This window comes from Pteropus vampyrus, unplaced genomic scaffold, assembly GCF_000151845.1.
Source record: "Pteropus vampyrus isolate Shadow unplaced genomic scaffold, Pvam_2.0 Scaffold109, whole genome shotgun sequence".
Lineage (NCBI taxonomy): Eukaryota > Metazoa > Chordata > Mammalia > Chiroptera > Pteropodidae > Pteropus > Pteropus vampyrus.
In genome coordinates this window covers 2,300,158-2,322,199 of record NW_011888890.1, presented here as the reverse complement: position 1 = coordinate 2,322,199, position 22,042 = coordinate 2,300,158, and the positions used below count along the sequence as shown (strand labels likewise).

At 31.7% G+C, this 22,042-nt stretch overlaps 1 protein-coding gene and 1 pseudogene across 6 annotated transcripts in view; one reads left to right on the top strand and one right to left on the bottom strand.

Annotated features, from left to right (window-relative positions):
- The window catches only part of CCDC171 (coiled-coil domain containing 171), a 281,050-nt gene that overhangs the window by 69,312 nt on the left and 189,696 nt on the right, over nt 1-22,042 (bottom strand). For all 6 annotated transcript variants that reach the window (XM_011365306.2, XM_023533732.1, XM_023533731.1 and 3 more), the window contains 3 exons: nt 18,179-18,324; nt 16,199-16,253; nt 1,732-1,863 (listed from right to left, as the gene is read on the bottom strand). In XM_011365306.2, coding sequence (XP_011363608.1) covers nt 1,732-1,863; nt 16,199-16,253; nt 18,179-18,324 — 333 coding nt within the window. The remainder of the gene's footprint in view (nt 1-1,731; nt 1,864-16,198; nt 16,254-18,178; nt 18,325-22,042) is intronic.
- On the top strand, nt 8,506-11,606 carry LOC105295601 (annotated as a pseudogene).

The following is a 22,042-nucleotide window of genomic DNA, read 5'->3' as shown; positions in this document are numbered from 1 at the left end:
GATTAATACAGTGCCCTTCTTCTCAAAGTACTCCAAGCATATCACCAACTGTGTATGTGTCTGTGTGTGTATAAAACACTATTATGGCCCAAATCATGTGCTCTTCTCTACATGGAATACTAAACCGAAATATATATTATTAAACTACAATGTATATTACAGCATGTCAGTGCAAAACTTAGCCAAGTGTTTGGTATATGGTACTATGCACAATTATTTTTATTAGAACTTGAAAAAGATAGTAATTTAAAATATAGGTTTATACATTCTCTTCTTGCTACTCATAGATGTCAAAGTCATGGAGAGTTCACACTTTCCTCCCAGAATGGCATTCCTAGGAATCAGTCTCTTTCCAAATCACCAAAATCTAGAGTTTGGGAAAAGTCTTTATTTTTGAATTATAACAAGAATTAAGCTCTGTGAGATTCTGAATCAAGACAGCCAAGTAAAGGATTATTTTAAAACCACTAGAAAAATCTCAAATCATACTGTACTTGTGGTTACAATGAATTGATAAATAATGATAATCAAATTTATACTAAATAATGGTACAGTATTCTAGCCTATAATTGGAAATAAAAAATTTTTATGCTTAGTTTTATAATTACATATAGTTTAGATATATTGGTGAACAATCTGATAAAAAAAACAACTAGTTTTTATTTTTTCTTTGTAGAGCATCAATTTGAGTATTAATAACAAATTAAATTAGGGTATGGAATATGTAGGGAAAATTAACATAGCTCCATTTGGACTGACATTAATTTTCCACAAACTTAAAATTAAAGAATGAAAAAGTTTATTTTAAACCTCAAAATGTGAAACAGAAACTGAATTTTGAGAGATATTGCTCTTTTAAATACACTGCTAAATCTAGGCTGCTATTGAACAAGGACGACCTCTTTTGAAATATCGAGCTCCCTATATTTTAGATAATGTTCAAAGACTTTTCTAATAAAGGCATTGGGCATTAAAAGAATAAAGCAAATACTGAATTAAAAAAATTAAATTAAAAAAAAATTTAACCTTATAAAAAAGATCATGACACAATATAACCTAGAATAGAAAAATACTTGCAGCATCTGAAAGTGACTGTTTTAAAAAATAATTATCTTTATTATTTTTAAATTATTTGAGGTTTTGTGATTTAGTGCTTGAGTTTTATAAATGAAATAACCCAATTTGCACATATTATAATGTTCATTAAAACTAATCATTAAAGGGGAAAATACTCTACATTGCAAAGTACAGTTAGGTTCTAGATTTGCTGAAATTAAATAAATTACCACGTAAGAAATGTTGGCTATACTTTGAAATTAACACTGAAAATTTTCAAATATCTCTCTCGATAATTTTACCTAAAGTGATTTATTTTAAAAAACAGTAAGAGCTACAAATTGAGACTAGCTTAAAGAGATAAAAGCCTAGCATCTTATTGTCCTCTCCTGAAGAAAAAAGTATTCTTTTAATACTATACTTATCTATAAAAGACATATTTTTTCTTGTTAAAAAAATAATTTTCTGCATTACTTAATAGGCTGGATCGAGGCTTAAAAAAAAAGCACAATTATTTGTTTAATACAGTGTTACACGACAGAAGAAAAATGAAGAAAAAAAATTTTGCATCTCCTTTATGTTATTCACAATAGTTTGAGGCTTTCATTCTCTCCAGTTAGTGCAATTTATTTTTCCACACGTCTCAGCAGCAAACAATGTTATTTAGACTCTAACCTGGCACGCTACAACCTCTGGCCTGCCCTTGAGCCCCTCCACTGCAAAGGTCTCCAGGTGCAGTTTGGGTAGCTGCAGGGTGAAGTCATTCCTACTTGCCGCAGTCCGTGACAGCGAGATCTGATCTCTGACCTAAAGGGAAAAAAACAGCATCAATGGTAATTCCCCTTCAGACACATTAACTGGGATGAACTGGGTCCCCTTGAGCCCACTGAGTGGACTTGCATTGATCGCTGGACCTGAAATCCATGAATAAATTTAGGACTAATTGATTTTTCGTTGCAAATAAATCTCTAATTCGGAGTGCTGGGGGAGAATGTTAAGAAGAAAAAGCATCCTCCTGCTTGAAATGAGGGAGGGAAGAAGAGTCACTAGAGCTCTTCTGATCAAGAGGTTCTGAATTATTTTTCACTGTTGCACCCTGAAAAGAATAAGGAAAGAAGGAAAACACAGCCACAAAATAAAAAACAAACAGTAACATCCTAATTATTATCGCTTTCTTAATAAGATGTTTAATTTAACTGGTATTAACTGATATATAGAGAGATAGATATATATATAGATATACATATATATATATATATTTGACAAGGTGATTATTAGGTACTAGTCTTTGAAAAATAACTTCAATAATTGGTATCCTGAAATAAAAACAAATATACTCGACACCCAAGAATACTTAAAAATATACCAGCAAGAGGTTTGTTTGCCCTTTTTACTCTTACTAAACTTGAGTCTTATTGATTAAATACATATAAACCAACTTGGTAATGCAACTTCTAAATAAGATAATGGATAAAATCGGTAGTATTTGTACTCTATTTTAAGTATTCAGAAAAGTAACAATACAAACAATTCACAGATACAGGAAAAATACCAGTTCTCTATCCAGTATAGATATCACGTGGAGTTGATATTACACTGCCACCTTCTGGAAAAATGAGAAAATACTCCCTTTATGATACAAATACTAGATATAAGAAAACATTCAGAAATAGACATTTTCATTTTTAATTTCCAAACAGTAAAATCCCTAACAATTCCACAGTTTACTTTGCTTTTAAGATCAATAAACTCTCATTTTTAATCATATGGATTAATGATAGTAGTTTTCATATGTGTGCATATTTTCTAACTATCCTTATGCCTGAATTGATTTTAAAAATTTATCTCTTTGCTACCACATATAAAGTCACAGAATAGAAAGAGTTTTTTATGAGTTTTATGACTTTTAGCAAAGGTCAAAATGGGTAGAACTGTAGAAAATAACATTAATTGCTCAAGTAATTGGATTTAAATCTCTACTTTTATCTGAGCAACTTCAAATGTAACTTGGCAATAATATACGATAGAAAACCTGTCTTTCATTTTTCTTTTCTATATTGGCAACTTGTAAAACAGCTTAAATTATTTTTTATTTTACGAACAAACTATCATACAATATAATGTTTCCTTAAATCAGCAAATACATACAAATATATGACATATTTAATTGTTCATGCTTGTCTATTAAAATCCTTCTATTCCTAAGTTGATCTGAAGAATATCTGTCAATAAGTGAATGTCAAAGTTTATGCTGTAAAACATACACTATAATGCAATTTTTAGAATACTGTGAGTATTATATGCATGATGGAGTTCCAATTCAGAACGTATGTTTATCTGTAACAAATATTCTCCAGCCTCTAGTCAGTATGAGAATGTTGTTAAACTTACCTAACATTATAGAATAAATCATATTTTACAAATATATTTGTTTTAGGTTTTATATTTTACATGTATGGATAACTTTTCTTGCTCTTTTTTTTTTTTTTTGGTCACCAATGTGCAGTCAGATAAAAGAAAACATTAATGTGGATTAAGGTACTGAGAATTTATCAACATCAAACCACTGGTGTTTTGCCTTCTACCCTTCTGAACCATAGTCAATAGATCTAAATATTTTACTGCACCCTGGCCAATTCATTGTTTGATGTTTAAAAACTCACCAAGAATCAAAGAAAATTTATTAAATTTGAGCCCCCAAATGAGATACTATTAGCTTTGAAAGTCAAGTTTAACTGCGATATTGATGATTCTCTTTTTTCTATGACAAAATTCACTAGGGATATCCTGGATGTCAAAGTACAAAAGCAGATTGCGAATACGGACAAAGGGGGGTGAGGGTACTAGGAGCAATGTAGGTATAATCCACAACACAGTGCTAGCACTGGAGGTCCTTTAACCCTATTCACACCAGGTACTACACTTCTGTGAAGCTGGATGAAGCTTACATACAGGAACAGTAAGCCACATTTCGTATTCTCTAAATAAGCTTTCTGAACAAAATTAAGGTGGGGCATTTGGCATTTAAAACTGAAATTTATTATGAAATTAACGTTTTCACTACAACATTATTTAATTTGGCAAACCAAAAATTCTTTATTTTAGATTTAAAAACTCAAAATGCAGCTGTTTTGCTAAACCTAATAATGAGTATCATAATTATATTATTTGACTCATGTGCATATGTTAATACTGTTATTTAATTATAAATTATCTGTCAAATGTTGACAGTGCCACCATGATATAAAATAGATGTAATCTCACAAATATTTCTACTAAAATTTAAGAATTTTTTCCACTTTTAAATTATAGCAAAACTTTGAGAGCAGGCATCTAAAATGTTCTCCCAATATTTCTAGAAAAAGGTATTTTTTAAATCTTAAAAAAGGATTGGCTAAGAATTACTTTATTTTAATGGGTCAAGGAAGTGAAAGCATCATGTTCAGAGAATACAAAACAGTGACAGTAAGACAAGTAAAAATATAATGGCACAGCAAAGGAGCAGGAAAGAAACATGACAAGGAATGGGGGGAAAAATAGAGGGTAAAAGGGAGACTGGTTCAGAAAGAATGAAGAAGGCAAGTTTGAATTTCAGAGTGTGAACAAGGATAAACAGGGCAGAGATTCAACACAGAACATAGAAAAAGGACTCTCCCCTTATTGCATTAAATTCGTTCATGAAAAAAAATAGAACAGGCAGGCTGAGAACAAAGCAACTAGAATCAGAAAAGAGATAAGTGGGATTTTTTTAGGAAATACTACCCATTGGATACAAAATGATTCCTTTCAAAAATGAGAATCTAAAGTAAGTTCTTTTACTGTCAAAAGTTTTGAATTAACGATATTAGAACAGTAAAATTATTTTTTTCTCTTAAAGGAAAAATGTGTTCACTCTGTAAAATACAGATTTTAATGCAAATTAATGTTAAAATAACCATTGTCACCTGTCCATGGATTATAATTTTACATTTCAAATTCATTTTAAATATAATTTCAAGACAGTTTTAATTCTGTTTACAGCACATCATTACTTATCCTATAATTAAGATACTATACCCTTTTCATTGATTTATTTATAGATGTGAGCGATAAAAACTATATATACAATGTTTTTCTACTTCAACATTGCTAACAGCTCACTTTTAACGTTTAATGAATTTTTCATAAAATTTCATAATATAAATCTCAATTGCCAAATTGTATACGTTGTTATAACATTCTATAAAAGTTGTACAATTTCATATTTTGACAAAGAATAAAGATAACTATATTACTCCATTCTAAAATTTTGATTTTTAGAGAGTAGTTTACTTTCTCCTTTTCTTATTAGTTTCAGAGAACAGATATTTCTAATAGATATACTATACAAGAGATGTACAGAGAAAAATAAATGAAACTTTCTAAGAAGTAAAATATTGTTGCAAAATATATATTTATTTTTTATAGCAATCTAGTTCCAGAATTCAGTGATTCATAAGATCCATGTTGTACTATTCTATTCCTTTGATTAGCCTTTACTTACAAGACACCAACCTGTTTTCTAATTTTCTATACTCCAACCATAACACCAAAAAAGCTATTTCTCCTAGATATATCAACTATTAAATTAAATTAGTCATTTTTAGAAAAGCTGTTCAACTCTCAAAATGTGAAGCTGCATCCTGTATCATGAACAGCTCTAAATTCCTCTGGACCCAATGTTCCAATTAAAAAAAAAAAAAAAAAAAAAAAACCTCATGAAATGTACTACTAGCTATGTCTTTATCAATAATATACCAAGGAGAAGTAGCAAGTAGTAGATCAAAATTCCAGATACACTTAAGAACATGTGTAAGAAAATGTATATAATGCCTGCATCTTGAATGCCTAGGAAATGTAACTGATATTAGGATTCTACATCACATTCTTAATCTATCTAAAATTATATTTTTCTCTAATCTATTATTGTTTCTAATACTTCAAAATAAACATTCTTATCAGAAATATCCCATCAAATACAGACTTCTACAATATTTCCTGTAACCTCCATTCTTACCACTCTGTGTTAGTGTTTTACTTTGCTTCCACATTCCCTGCTTTCCTTTATCCCTATCCTTCCTCTGTACTTCCTTCCACATCCGTTGATACCTTGTTGCATTCCCTTCTCTATCCTAATTTTTTATCCTACACCCTTAGAGCAGCCTATGCCCTATTTTTCAACAAATGTAGTAAAGAGCAGTATGCAGTCGACTCACTACAGCCTAGGAACCAAATTCAGCCCACTGCCTGTTATTATAAATAAAGTTTTATTGGAACACAGCTATGGTCATTCATTTATGTATGTATGTCTTTGGATGCTTTCCTGCTACAATGACAGAGTTGAGTAGAGACAGAAACCATATGGTCCACAAAGCTTAAAATATTTACTATCTGGCTCTTTAAAGAAAACATTGGCCATCTCTGCCTTAGAGGTACAGAAGGAAAGACAGTATTCCTCACCATCTATAAAGTTTCTTAAAATGATCACATCTCACCAGAGAATGTATGAGCAATCTCTAGTAAAGTCAACCTTATATCACTAACACAGAGTGTCATCTCAGACATTTTCTGGCTCCTTTTTCCTAGTGTTTCATAAAATAAGTGTACTAACTCCTGATGTATTTTGAAGTTCACATAATCTAGTATACAACTTGACTGAGTCTCACTTTCCTGGCACAACTACTGATCACCAATTCTTATATCTAATCAACAGAAAATTTGGTTAAACAAGTAAAATAGTCATACTGGAGAGCCTTTTGTAAATAGAAAAATAAATGAATCCGCCAGAGTTAAATATACTCTGTAATAACACTAGTAGCAAGAAAAATGCTATTCATACAGACACTCTTAGTAAGTAATAAGAATGTCATTCCAAACTCACAAATTCTAGAAGGCAGTAGAAAGAGAGAATAACAACAACAACAAAAAAGATATTTAGACAGTTCTAGGACTCTGGTATGTGCCTAGTGATAAAAGCAGGGATTAAAGCATGCCAACACAATGGAAATGATATTCATGAACTAGATAGTTATAGCTTAATGGATATTTCTCACTTTCTCTTACTTTTTCCCTAACTATTTAATTAATGAAACGGATCGAGGACAATACTATCCCTATTAGTAATAATACCATTAATACTTTCAAAAGTACAACATACTTTTCAAAGTACTCTCCACACTACCTCACTCAGTTCTACCATCTACCTTGTGAAATAGCTATTGCCACCCTAATATGAGGCTACTGAATCCATGTTCTTAACACGAAATAACTATGCTTCTTAATATCTCTAATGAACAGTTAATATTTGAGGAAATTGTTTAGGATTTTGGTACCTCTTTCATTTTTCTACTTAAACAACAACACTAATTTTTTTTTTTCCTTTTCTTTGTCCTTTGTCTGGCAATCTTAGTAAAAGTGTGTTTCATAAAAGGATTTCTGTGATAAGCGAGAGAGACTATTATTTAAACATCCTTATTTTCCTCAGTAGTTTCATTGGGCCTGCGAGCATTCTCATTCATTCACGTTTTCTCTCCTCCCTGCTCTCCTCCTCCCCCAACAAGCATACAAGTGTAACACTGAGAATCAGGTTACCTGTGCAGCAATCACCCTTATATAATGGTCACAATCTCACATGGAAGATCTCCAAACTAGGGTGTCCCAAGATATATGCAACAGTTCCTGCTGTGCTCCAAACCTATGGGAAGGAGACCTTGGCACTCTCTCAGCAGAAGCGGGCACTCCATTGGTGCTGCAGCAAGCACAGACACTCGATATGAAAAGAGAGATGTGGGAAACTAGCCTTCTTTCACTGGCAGGTTATTTAACTTCACCTACAACTCTGGAACAGAGCCAGAACTCTCCAATGACTGCCAGCTGCTGTCACCAGAAAAGAAGGCAAAATCCACCACCACAACCACCCCATGCATTATAGTTACATCCCAATTATGCAACTAAAAAACTGATCTCTTGAATCAAATTATCACGCTGGCTACATTCCAATTAAGGATCTGAAAAACTGAACCCTCAAATCAAATTATTAAGCTGGAACACAGAGTGATTTAATCATGGACAGTTTATAAAGGCACTAGACAGCAGGATAAATCTGTAGAGCAGGTTATATTTCACAGAATGTACCCCGCAAACAGATTGCTGTGACCTTGAGCTATTTAAAAAACACAAAACCCATACTTGAGAATAGAGAAATGTATTTATGAATTGTTACAGTCCTTCACACAGAGATACTTTCTTTCCTAGGGTAAATTATTTCAACAAGAAAGACAGAGGTACGCTGAAATTAGTTATTTAGGTGTGTTTAAGCTAAAAACAGTTAAGCACTTGTACATGACATTCTGTAGTGTCTTATCTTCAGTTTGTCAAGGTTTTTAAATCCCTCTTGAGTTGGAGTACCATTTTTAGCTTGGCTAGGTCAGAATGACACTGAACAATATGAATGATGACACACAAGACAGCTATATGGACAGAGTTGTCATCAGCGAACCAGCTGTGCTAACACCTGTACGTCCTGCACAGCTGATCTTCAGAAGCAGGATCAAGAAGCTAAGAATGGAAAGGAGTTCAAAGATCATCAGTAACATTTTAGAGAGTCATTAATGAATCATTAAAAATTAGGTTTTAGAGGCAGGAGATCACTATTTCAATTTTTAAAATAGTGTCAGTTTCATAAATTAAAAAATACTCTATGGTCTTTGTATTACTTATAAATGTAGTAAAAAAACTAAAAATCAAAGATAACTACGTACTATCAAATACTCTGGTTAACCATTTTTAAGGTTATAAAATCACATTTAAAGATTTGGCTACGTAGAGTTTTCACTTGTCAGATCCTGTTTGACTCTATTCCATTCCACAATTCACTCTAACAATAGAAATAATCATCTTTCTATTTTTCATAAGCATCAAACTAGCTAGTACTTTTATATTCATTGTTAGTATACTTCTATTTCCTAGAGACAGACATTCTTAAAATTAAATTTAGGCTTTCTCTTCTAGCTCTTGATTAGGCAAAGTAAATACACACACTATTTTTAGAAATCAAATAAAGCAGGTCACAATATCAGCAAGACTCGCACTGGAATCTAGAGATGGCTTTAGTTATCTTTAGAGACTGGGTGATGATAAAAGTTTGACTCAATCAACAAACATTCATTATGTGCCCGCTGGGTACCAGGCACTGTGATGGATGCTGAGGATATAAAAATTCAGGTAAAGAATTCCATCCCTCAAGGACTTCAAACTCTAGCGGCATAATTAATCTCTCAAAATGCATTTCCTAGCTTCCCACTTATCTATAATGTCTTGTTTCTCCTGTCAATTGCTATATCGCTTTCTTTCTTTGCCAGAAAGTACTACGTTAATCAATCTCAAACCTTTATCTGACTCACATATCCTGCTGATCACTCCATATTACTTTAAACTCAGTATTTCCAAAACAAAACTCATCACTGTCTCCCTTTACCCTACTGAAAAAAGCAAACAAATAAACTTGCTCTTTTGTACTTCTAACATCAGTTAATCTCACTACTCACACTGGGAATCACCCTCCCTGCCCTTCTCATCCTATTTTACTAAATATGCTATTTTACTAAGTAAGTTTCACATCCTTTCCTCAACACCACCTACCATCACTATCCTGGTTCAGATCTTCACCAGCCCTCATCTAGCCTACAGATTCATGGCTCTTAAAACCCCTTTCTTACTCACTACATCCAGTCTGCAAATCTGCCCTAAAGAGTCCAAATTCAATAAGGAAATCTGACCATATCACTCCTTAGCTACACCCTAGTTTATTCCCAATTGTCTCCATTAAAACGATTCAAGGTTCTTGGAATGGCAAAAAAGTTCTTTCAGGACCTGGCTTCCAGCTGCCTCATTCAGCCTCATCTCTCATACTCTCCTTGCATTTAATGCTCAATTGAGGCTATCTGGCTATTCATGCTTCCATGCACTGGCACATGCTACTCTCTCTGCTAGAATGCCTTTACCATCTTTCCTCACACTTCAAAGTCCCATTCAGGCATTAATTTTCTCCTAAGAAACCTCCAGCTCACTCTTGGGTTTTCTAAGTATGTCTCATTGATGAATCACCCTATCTAAATGGACATAGACCTGCATCTTATGGATGCATATTTACCATGGTATACTGGAATTATCTGTGTCTCTACCTTGAGGGAAGGACTAGGAGATATATATATGTATATACACATATATACAGATACACACACACACGCGCGCGCGCACACGCACACACACATACACAGTTTCCCCAAGGAGGGTACAGTTTCTGGCACATAATATACACTCAAAAGGCATTAATAGGCTCAACTATTTATAGTCAATATTGTGTTTTATGACGGCTTAGAAGTTTTAAATAATTTTACTACAGAAACAAATCCAAAAGGGCTTCAGCAAAATCTCCTGTGACTCACTGGTTATTGTTCCAGTGTCATTTCAGCCTGATAAATTTAGAGAATTCATATATGCAAGGTCTTCTAGACAGTCTTTTGAGGTTTCTGGATTATGACTTCCTATTTTACCATTTAAACAATTTACTTAAAAGGTATTTAACACCTCTCAGTAAATGTTCAGTGAAAACTTTAAAGTTTATAATACACTATGATCATACATAGGAAACATTTCAGGTAATTTTACCAAACTTGTAGAACTCAAGCAATCTCTAAAAGAATCCAGCCATATTACTAATTCAACAATTACAAAAAAAAATTACTACCAAAAATGTTCAGATTCTTCTCTACACTCAAATTTTACCCAAATCTACTTACTTTTACCCCCAGTTATAGTAAACAAAGACATCTCTCTGCCAAGACCTTTGTAAGTGGAAACAAATAATTAACTTAATTTTCTCATACCTAATCCTAAGTAATCCAGGCATTATCCTATCTATCCAGTCACTACCTTATCCTGAAAATAATTTCAATATAATTATTGTACTTTTACTCCAACACAATAGAAATGTTTGAAGAGGCTCTTAATTTTTAAAAATTTCAATTCCTATATTATCTATATTATCAGTAACATTAGAAGGTTTTTGCTGGTAAAGTTATTAGTAAAATAAAAGTATATAATAGTAGTGTGATCTTTCCATGCCACCATAATGGCACACGTGAATCTCCGGCCAATGCACTCAAGAGCATCAACAATGTTGCAAAGAGAGGTAAATGTCAGGTTCTTATTAGGCCGTGCTCCAAAGTCATCGTCTGGTTTCTGACTGTGAAGACGAAGCATGGTTACATTGGCAAATCTGAAAACACTGATGATCACAGAGCTGGGAAAATTGGCTCAACAAGTGTGGAGTGATCCGTCAGGTTAAACAAGTGTGGAGTGATCAGCCCCAGATTGGATATGCAACTCTAAGATCTAGAAAAATGGCAGAACAATCTGCTCCCATCCTAGCAGTTGGTTTCACTGTCCTGACAACTTTAGCAGGCCTCATGGACCATGAAGAAGCAAGACGAAAACACAAAGGACGGAAAATCCTGGGATTCTTTTTCTAGGAGTGTAATAGATACGTGCAAATAAAATGCCTCAATGGAAAAAAATATATATATTAGTGTGTGATATTAACAAAAATGTGGAGGAAGGAACTCCAAAAGCCAGATCTTCCACAAAAGCAGCAAATAAACTGGCAAAGTTTATTAGAATCACCTTTTTCAGAACTCTGGAAACTAAATGAAATATGGCAACCAGACAAAAGCTTAATCAAGGAAAAAACATCTGAATCTCGGTATTTAAAGAAATCTGTTGAAACACTAGCTTTCCACTAAATTAACAGAAGATATTTCAGTGGCTACACATGACAAAGAATACAGATTTTACGAAATTAGTTTTGAGATGTCACTAACCAAACAACCACTACTAGAGTAGCCAGTAACAATGAACACTAGAGATGGGGAAGAATTTGATTTCCAGAGTTGCCACATTGTAATATTCAGAATATCCTTTATTCAACAAAATATTATAAAGTATGCAAAGAAATAAAGTATGACCCATACACAAGAAAAGTAGAAATAAGAACTGTCCCTAAGGAAGCCTAGATATTGGATTTACCACCAAATAACTTTAAATCAATTATTTTAAATACTCTTTAAGAGTTAAAGGAAATAATGTGCAATGAACCAAAGGAAACCAAAAAGGGAAAGTATAAGTAAAGAGATAGAAAGCATAAAAAGAAACCAGATAGAAATTTTGGAGTTGATACATTCAAAGTACTGAAATGGGGTGGGGGGGAGGCAGGGAAGGGAGGCACTGTCAACCAATAATTCTATATCCAACAAAAATATTCTTCAAAAAATGAAGGAGAAATTAAGCCACTTCAAGCTACATGATAGCTGAGGGTACTCATTCCTACTAGACCCACCTTAGAAGAAACGCTAAGTCTGAAATGAAAGGATACTAAAAGGTAACTCAAATCCACATGAAGAAATAAAGAATACTAGTAAAGGTAACTATATAGGTAAATATAAAAGACAGTACTAATGTATTTTTTGTTTATAACTCCTCTTTTTTCTCTATATGATTTAAAAAACAATTACATAAAACATTAATAATAAACTATGTTGATGGGCACACAATGTATAAAGATGTAATCTGTGACAAGGACAACATAAATGGGAGCTAGAGCTATATAAGAGCAAAGTTTTTGTATACTAGTAAAACTAAGTGGGTATTAATTCAAACTAGATCATTGTGAATTAAGACGTTAATTGTAATCCTCAAAGCAACCACTAAAAAAATAACTAAAAATATATAGTAAAACAAAAGAGAAGAGCATCAAATGTTATATTAGAAAAGATCTACCTATCACACACAAAAAGGGAGAGGACTAATACAGAAGCTGAAGAACAATATAGATAAACTACATATAGAAAAAATGGCAAAAGTCCTTCCTTATCACCAATTACATTAAAAGTAAATTGATTAAACTCTCCAATTAAAAGTTGGAGATTGGCAGAATGGATTCAACTACATGCTGTCTACAAGAGACTTATCATAGATACAAAGACACAGATCAGTTGAAAGTAAATGGATAGAAAAAGATTTTTCATGCAAACAATAACCAAAGGAGAGCTGAAGTGGTTATATTAATATCATACAACTTAAACTTTAAACTTTAAGACAAAAAATTTTATAAGATACAAAAAAAGATTGTATAATGATTAAAAAGTCAATCCACCAAGAAAATATAACAATTTCCTGATATGTATGACCCTAACAACAGGATCCCAAAATACATAAAGCAGAAAGTGACAAAACGGAAGGGAGAAATAGTTGAACAATAATAGTTGGAGACTTCAAAATCTCACTTCATTAATGGATAAAACAACTATACAAAAAGATAAGCAAGGAACTAGAAGACTTGAACAATACTATAAAACAACCAGACATAACAGATATATGTAGAATATCCAACAAAAGCATAATACTCCTTCTTTATAAATGTGCAGTAACATTCACCATGATAGACCATATTCTGGACCATACAGCATACTTCAAGAAAAAGTTTAAAACTTGAAAGAATTGAAATCCAGCAAAATATCTATTCAAACCATACAGAATTACATCAGAACTCAACAGTAAAAAAAATATGAGAAAAATGCCCAAATATTTTGGAAATTAAACAGCACATTCTTAAACAATAAATCAGTCAGAGAAGAAATCACAGGGAAATTAGAAAATATTCTGAGATGGATAAAAACAAAAACACAATATAGCAAAACTTATAGGATGCAATGAAAACTGTTCAGGTGGAAATTTACAGATGTAAATGCCTACATTAAAAAAAAAAAGATCTCAAACCAATAACCTAATCTCTGTCTTAGGAAAGTAGAAAAATGAAAGTAAACTAAACCCAAAGAAAACAGAGGAAGGAAATAAAAAAGATCAGAGCAGAGACAAATGAAAAAGAAAACAGAAAATCAATAGAGCAAGTCAAGAAAACCAAATTTGGTTTCTTAAAAAGATCATCAAAATGGACAAACCTCACCTAGAAGTACCAAGAAAAAAAAGATTAATGAATTACTAAAATCAGGACTGAAAGTGGTGATATACTACTGACCTTACAGAAATAAAATCAATTCTAAGAAAGTGAACAATTGTTTGTCAACAAACTAGATAACCTAGACGAAATAGACAAATTCCTTGAAAAATACAAACTACCAAAACTGACTCAAAAAGAAAGAGAAAATGTGAATAGGTTGACTTTGCTAAAGAGTTTGGAATGGATACAGCCATTTTTACCGGACCGTGAAAGAGCCTGAACCATTCTTCTGTACTACTCTTAGTTTCTCCAAGACAGTGAAAGGCCACTGGATAGTCCAAGGTGGCCAGAAAAATAAACCTGTGAATGCTGGCATGTCTACATGCTAACCTTCTGCACCAACCTGAGTACTTCAGGAAGATTGTCTGGGCCACTTCCTTATAATCCGTTTGTTCTCACCCTTCCTAAATTTTCACATCAAGCTTTAAAAATAATCGATAATTTAAAAACCACTATATGAACAAGAAATTTCTAAAGACATCAAAATTATTAACTATTAAATTTAAAAGAAAAAAAAGCCATAAAGCAAAAGTAAATCTACAGTGACTGTAGCCCAATTCTAGAGATATCTTTCTTCCCATATGATACTAAAATCAAAAGATGAATTGCAACTAAAAAACCATAATTGTCCAGTTGGGAATCAGTTTTTATTATATTTAAAATATATATTTTGTCATTCTTATAAGGAAAGGATAAGGTAACATTTATACTTCATATTGATCACAGTTTTTCTCTGATGTCAATATCCATTGCCTGAGACATCTGCCATTCAACATTTTTTTCCTCTAGCTGGGAAGATGAACAAATAATTGGATTTCAAAGGCAACATTAACTGTATAAAAGGTATGACACATATATACATGATTGATTTTTCCTATCTAAAGCACAAAAAAAAAGTCTCTTTTCCTACAAATCTAAATTTCAAATTTCTAGCACATATGTGACTATATTTAAACTATACTGAATGGCTAAACTTTTTTAAATTGAGAGGAGGAGAAATGATAGTTACAAACAAATATTACTTAAAAAATAGCACTCAGAATATTAGATTTTTTTTTCAAAGTGCTTTTGGTGATATGAAATAATGCTAGTAACTTTCTAAAATACCTAAAAGAATACACAGGCTTAGCATTTCCAAATTGTAAAATGTATTAAATATTAGTATGCTAATGTTTATTGAATATCTCCTTAAAAGGGTTAGTTTTTAGGGTATTTTTAAGTGATTTGCAAACTATATTATATAATAAATTGATTGACAAAATTTTTCTAAATATGATTCATTCATGAATTCATATGTCTTTAGTACTAGATTTATATTTTCAACAAAGTATCAATTAAACAATAACAGAAACACATAAATAACATTTCTCTATTTTTAAATAATGAAATAGTGAACACATCTTTGAACCTGAAGTGCTAACAAAACATGAAATCAGTTAATACATTAAGTTCTTAGTAATATCATAATATCCTTATTATGCTGCTTATCATTACAAATTGAAAATTACCTTATAGAAGTAATCAAATTTGAGAATAATATAACATTAAATATGTTAAACATCTACTTTAAAAATACATTTTTATAAGAACATAAATTATAACTTGAAAAACATTACTGCCTAGTTAAGGTATATGAGTACTGCCAAATATAATACATTATGTCTCTTTATAAATATACATATATAGGATAGTAGGTTTAAGAGTTGTGAGAGGTTAGACATTGTGGTCAAACATTTTATCATTATGAGACATTTAAGAATCTTAATGAGCTCTGGTTCATTCAGCAAAGACCACAAATAATTCAAGTGCAATTATACCAGTTTGGGGAAACCATTATTTTCATAGTTTTATCAAGTACATAAAGTGAATTCAGAAAAAAGTTATGAAATAAAGCATTGTATAATATAAATTTTCAGTCATTTGAAAGGATCTTTTTGTTATTTTTAAAGAAAGTACAAAATGAATTAAAGTGCTTTGTAGTTAATAAAAATAATGACTAGAACAGTGTCATAATACGAGTTAAATAATATTTAAGAAATATTACAGTACCTTATGAAGCATGTTTTCTACTGTTCTCATATGATTAGCAACACATTCTTTGTCTCTAGAAAGAAAGAAAGATTGTGTTAGTAAAATCCAACTGTAGTTAGTAAAATTACAACTGTTACACATTTTGATATGTCACTATTATTGAAAAATAAGGGTTAATTATCATTGTACTCCTAAAAGTATAAAACCTTACTATATTCACTGATATATTTACACATTTAACTCTTATCTTCAGTTACAGATTAGAGGGAAAAAAATCTTAAGGACATTTTAAGTTAAAAAAGTGAAAAATGAAGAAAGAAAAACAAAATTAGGGTTATATTATTGATTAAAGATGTGCTGAATGGGCTAAACTTTTATTCTTTTGGTTTCTAATGAAAAAGAATTTTGAAATCTTACTGGCAGGGATACATTAAAAGTCCATAATATGCAAAACAATGTTTTCTTTCTATATAGTCTTTTTTTGCTATAATATTTACACACAAACCATCAATGACCTTGAATAGAAATATGCAAAGTTACTAGTTTCTTCTATTAGCTTTGTATATTAAATTTGCCCATAATAATTTTTCTAAGGTTTGGATGAGAACACTGAAGACTAAAATTTAACAGTAAATAATAAATTGAAAATTGTAGGTAATATATTAGCCTTCCAAATTTCACAGACAAGCCAAATTCCTGAATTAGCAGCAATGTTTGGAAAATACAATATGAATCTGGAGGTTTTATAATCTTGTTTTCCTTAATCTCTGAATTTTCAGTTATAAGACACACTAGAAATTACCTAGGCTTAGTTTCTCATTTGACATGAGGTAACTTAAGACAGAATGAAAACAAAAAGCTGATTTCATCAAACTTACATATATTTTTCAAATGACAAATACATATATCTAATATGGTATGCAATACTACAGAGCTTTACAATTTTCAAAAAAAAACTATTGGTGGGTATTCAAACATGCCAAATTTGGGCCTTGTATAAACTGATTTTTTCATGTGTATGGGCAATTTCCCAAGCCCACTGGCAAAGCTGTGGATATCCTAAGATTGCAGATTCCCTGTCTGTGATTTAGTTTACAGACTACATTCATATTTCATGATAAGCATTTAACAAGAGTTTGTCTCAAAAAAATCTTAATTAATACATATTTTGGTAAGTACAGGAATCCAGAATTCCAAATTTAGAAAACAATGAGTTTATTAAAATTAGATGTTTCTTTAATCCATAAATAGATTTTCTTTAAACCATGCTGTTGTACAAAGGACTGTCTTAAAGTACTCTATGTAATTTAATGTGGGTAACAAATAAAAATACCCAAGAGAACTGTTCAATTTGAACTTCATGTTGTATGTCAACTTGATTACCTGGTAAAAGGGAAAACACTCTCATCACATTTACATAGTTGCCTACTCTGAAAACTGTATATATTTTCTAGTTAACATATTAGAACATAGAGCTATAAAATTAAATGACTTTTCCATGATCAATATGTTTTTACTGCACGTAAAAAGAGGCTATGATACACATGTTGATTGTATACTAACTTAATTTCTTTGTGGAAATATCACTTGCAATATTAGTATATTATAATATATGCATAACAAAATATGGAGTGCAGTGGGGCAGAAGGGGAAAAGGAATATGTGATAGAAAAAACTGTACAAAACTTTTAAATAGTCTTATATTTCATATTAATAAAAACATGGTTTCTAACATGTAACACTGCAACAGAGCCCTAAACACACATACTTAGTTAGAGGTTATACAGAAACTTACACTTTTCTGAAGTTTCTCAATAAAATATACATTTAGAATGTTAAGAGTTTTCTTTTTTGAGGATATATCAGAGAATTTCAAAGAGAGACAGCTGTACTTTTGTTTTCTAACACTGTATTATCCAGGGCTAAAACCCGGAGCATGAAAGTAAGAATTGATCTTTTGTCTGTTTTAAGTGATCTCCCCAAGGTCCAAATGCTCACTTGGCTGCCATGCGGAGGGCACTTTCTGCATCATGGATGTTCTCCTCCAGTCGACGCTTGTCCTGCTCCAGCTGGGTAAGATGTCTATTGAGCTGACGCAGAGATTGATCTTTTCTTCTCAGCTCCATCTTTGCCTCGGAGAGACTCTGCAAGCAGACAGAAAACAGAGTTACTTGTCAGCCCTGATAATTAACTTCAATTTATGCCATAGGCTATTAAACAAAGAAAGATACAGACTGACTGAGAAGTAGACTTGGGTCATTACACATCAAGGTTTAACAAATTTTCTGCAAAAATTTTACATACTTACTAATTAGAAACGATAGAACTGATAAGATTTTGAAAAATGTTTAGCTACAAAACACAACTCCATTTTACTTTTTAAAATACTGCAAGGCAAATATATGTTATTCTTACTAAAACTATCTGGTTATAAAAATCTCCAGTTGCTTTTCTTTTAATGATGAAAAATAAATATTTTGAGGGAAAGTAGATGAAATTTAGAATCTATTAAAAACCAGAACTACACATGCCCAAACTGTGTATATGATTGAGAAGAAGGGGGATTATGATACCTGTAAGAGTATAAAGAACCCGAGATTTAAAAATACCATTACTGTCTTTATAAATATACCTATAATAGTTGCTATAGACAAGTAAGTGGACAAACTGGACTCCAAAATAAAATTCACTTACTTTCCATAAATTACTCTCATGTCAAGAATAGCAACACAATATGATCAATATGTTTCAAGAGAGGAAGGTATAAATAATACTTGCATTTTGAATTATATATATTCCATAAATATTTTTCTAGTCACAGAAATATAAAATCTATTGACTGATATTTGGTATTTGTTTTAATCTGAAATATTCATTTAGAATAAAAATATTAAGATGCAAGTATACAACTTAATTTTGGAACTTTAAGGCTAAAAGTCTTAAAATCAGAAACTCACAATTTAAAGGAGAATTTTCCAGACCTCATTTAAAATTCTAGGATGTAAAGCAGTATGGGGGGTCAGAGTATCTCTTAGCACTAAAACTCTTTTCATTCCTTTGCCTATGACATTTCCAGAATATAAGCTTATCAGTTTTTCATTTAAATTTGTTGGACAGTGAGCTGAATAATTGATTGCATACATATTTTTTCTACTTGCTCAGAGTTTAGCGACTCATTACTGTCCACAACTGCACTTCAAATATCCAGTAAAGAATAACCAAAATGTGATAATTTCATGTTTAAAATTCTTCTAATAATATTCTTTTAATGCATTCACAATGGGTAGCATAAAAAAATCAAGCTGCCTGCATGGAGCTAAAGCAATTCATTCTAAATGTTAGTGAATTGAAAGCAATCATCAGTCAAATCAGGTATTTTAAAATGTTAAGGTTTTAAATTCAATATTTCACTTTTCAAACGGTCAAGTTAAAAATAAGCAAGTTAAAAAAAAAAGCTACTTGTCAGATATTATATTTTATTTTAAATCTTTAGTATTAACAGATCTTTAAGAACATCTAACTATGGAAATAGTCACTGATTCAAACCAACTTCAAAAAGATAACAAAGAACAGATTTTAAAAGCCGTGGTAAACCTACTTATTTTGTGCCAATGTTAAGATATTTAAAAGCATTTAAAAAAATGAAATCCATATTTGAGTCTTTTTTTATCCAGTATTTCTGACACCTCTCAGGTAATAAAAAAATGCTATTTTTCAGGTATGAAGATAAAACTAATGATCCACCAACAGTTACACATAAAGCTTGAATTCTTTTCCAACAGAAATAATAGATTTGTGCCAATCCATTCAAATTTTCTTACTCAGTAATTCTTATGACTAGAAGTGGATAATTATGAGGAGTATTCAGGATATCGTCCCTAGCCTTGTACAGACTGAAGCTCACTTGTCCAATCTGAGTGAACCCATGACCTTGGAATCATTATAAAACCACACTTGACTTTTCAGCAATTCTACGATATCCTTTGAAGATGTAACTCATAAAATTAAAATTTCTACTATATGTCTACATCTTTCATTTTCATCTTTCAGGGGCAATGGCAGGGAGCCACCAATCTCTTCTATAGCTTACACTATTTCAGAGGTGTAACTGAATCATCTATTCTAAGACTGAAATTACAGAAAATGAACAAAAAGTAGTATAAGCAAAGTGATATAGATCATACTTCTATAGTGTAAAAATGAAGAGATAATACAGGTTTTTTTTAATCATAGTTCTATAACTTATAGACACAGAATTCTCATTTTCAGGAGTTGAGGGACATCACAATGGAACCTATATCCATCAGTGGGTCCGTGGAGATATGCAAAAAACACCAAGACATAAAAGTGATCCAATAATATGTCTTTTCCCTAATATTCACATTTTTTGTTTTTGTTGACAAAAGTACTTATCTTTAAAATCCTAACACTGAGCTTTCAGGAAAGAAAAATATATTTATATATGTGTGTGTATATATATATGTGTTATACATATGTACCTATATCATATATAATATATGTTATATATATAAAATTTTAAGTTCAGCTTTTCTTTTCTCCTATTTCGATTTATCTAATTAAAACCCATGATAAACTTTACGGACTCTAATATTTCTGACTGAATGACTGAAACCAAGAGGGTGTGCCTCCAGGCAGCAAGGCAACAATGATAAGCAGCAGGTTAGCCACTAATTTCTCAACCAGGGTAGATTGTGAAAGTGTGATGTTCTGATATCCAAGAAACTGTTCAGGAGAGAATAGGATAAATCAAGTTTAATAACTCTGCTCCTAATTGTTCCCCCAATGCTCAACTCTAATTACTTGGAGAACTCTCTTGACTGTCACCTGATATTAAGTTGTTGGAGGCTGAGCCTGGAACAGCAAGATAATCAATAAACATTTAGTGGGGAGAAGAATGAAGATCCTGTTAAGCAGTGGGAACCTGCAGCACCCAAAGCCCTTCTGCTCATGAGAAAACCTATGGGACAGCCATAGTGATTGCAAAGCAATAATCCAAAGCACTGTTTTTAGGCCTTGAGGCCTTTAGGCAACAGTACATTTGAGGAAAAAAGGTTAACACGGTCACCCTAATTACAGCCCACTTTCACATACTTCATATATAAGCGAAGACAAGCCAATTAGGTAGAAAGGAAGATAAGGGAAGTTTTATTTGTATACTAATTAAACCCCTGATGAAATTAAAGGAAAAACATACAGCTCTGTAATTGTGTCTGAGAAAGGTCACTTCAGGTTCAGTTATCAGAACAGCACAGCCTTGAGATATTTCACTTAATCCACAATACAGCCCTCATTTTGTACTCAGGTCTTAATATTTACCAAAAAAAAAAAAAATTCAAAGCCTGATACTGCAATTATCTTTAAACTGTTGTGAACAATTTTAGAAAATTAATGCTAAATATGATAACAAGAGTTTTTAAAAAGATAGAGAAATAGTCCAGCTATACAAGAACCAATTTCACAATATTAATTATTTATCAAAGATTCTGAGTTTTCACTTTAAATCCAAAATGTTCTAAAGCAAATTTTTACAACAAAATCCTAAACTAACTGTATTTTAAAAGTTATTCTGCAATATATTTATTGTATTTCTTTTTAGATAGTGATATTATTGCTCACCTTCATGTACACCTCTCACAGTCCAGGACAAAAAAGCAAAAGCTTTCAGTAAACTATTCTTACAAGAATATAGTTTCACACCTAATTGTTTTCCTCAGATGGTCTTGAAAAGCTATTTATTACTAAGGAAAGCTGCCAGATGGATGGACACCAAGGAAGGATAGTCGTGCACTGCTTAACAACAGGGATATATACTGAGAAATGCATTGTTGGGTGGTTTTGTTG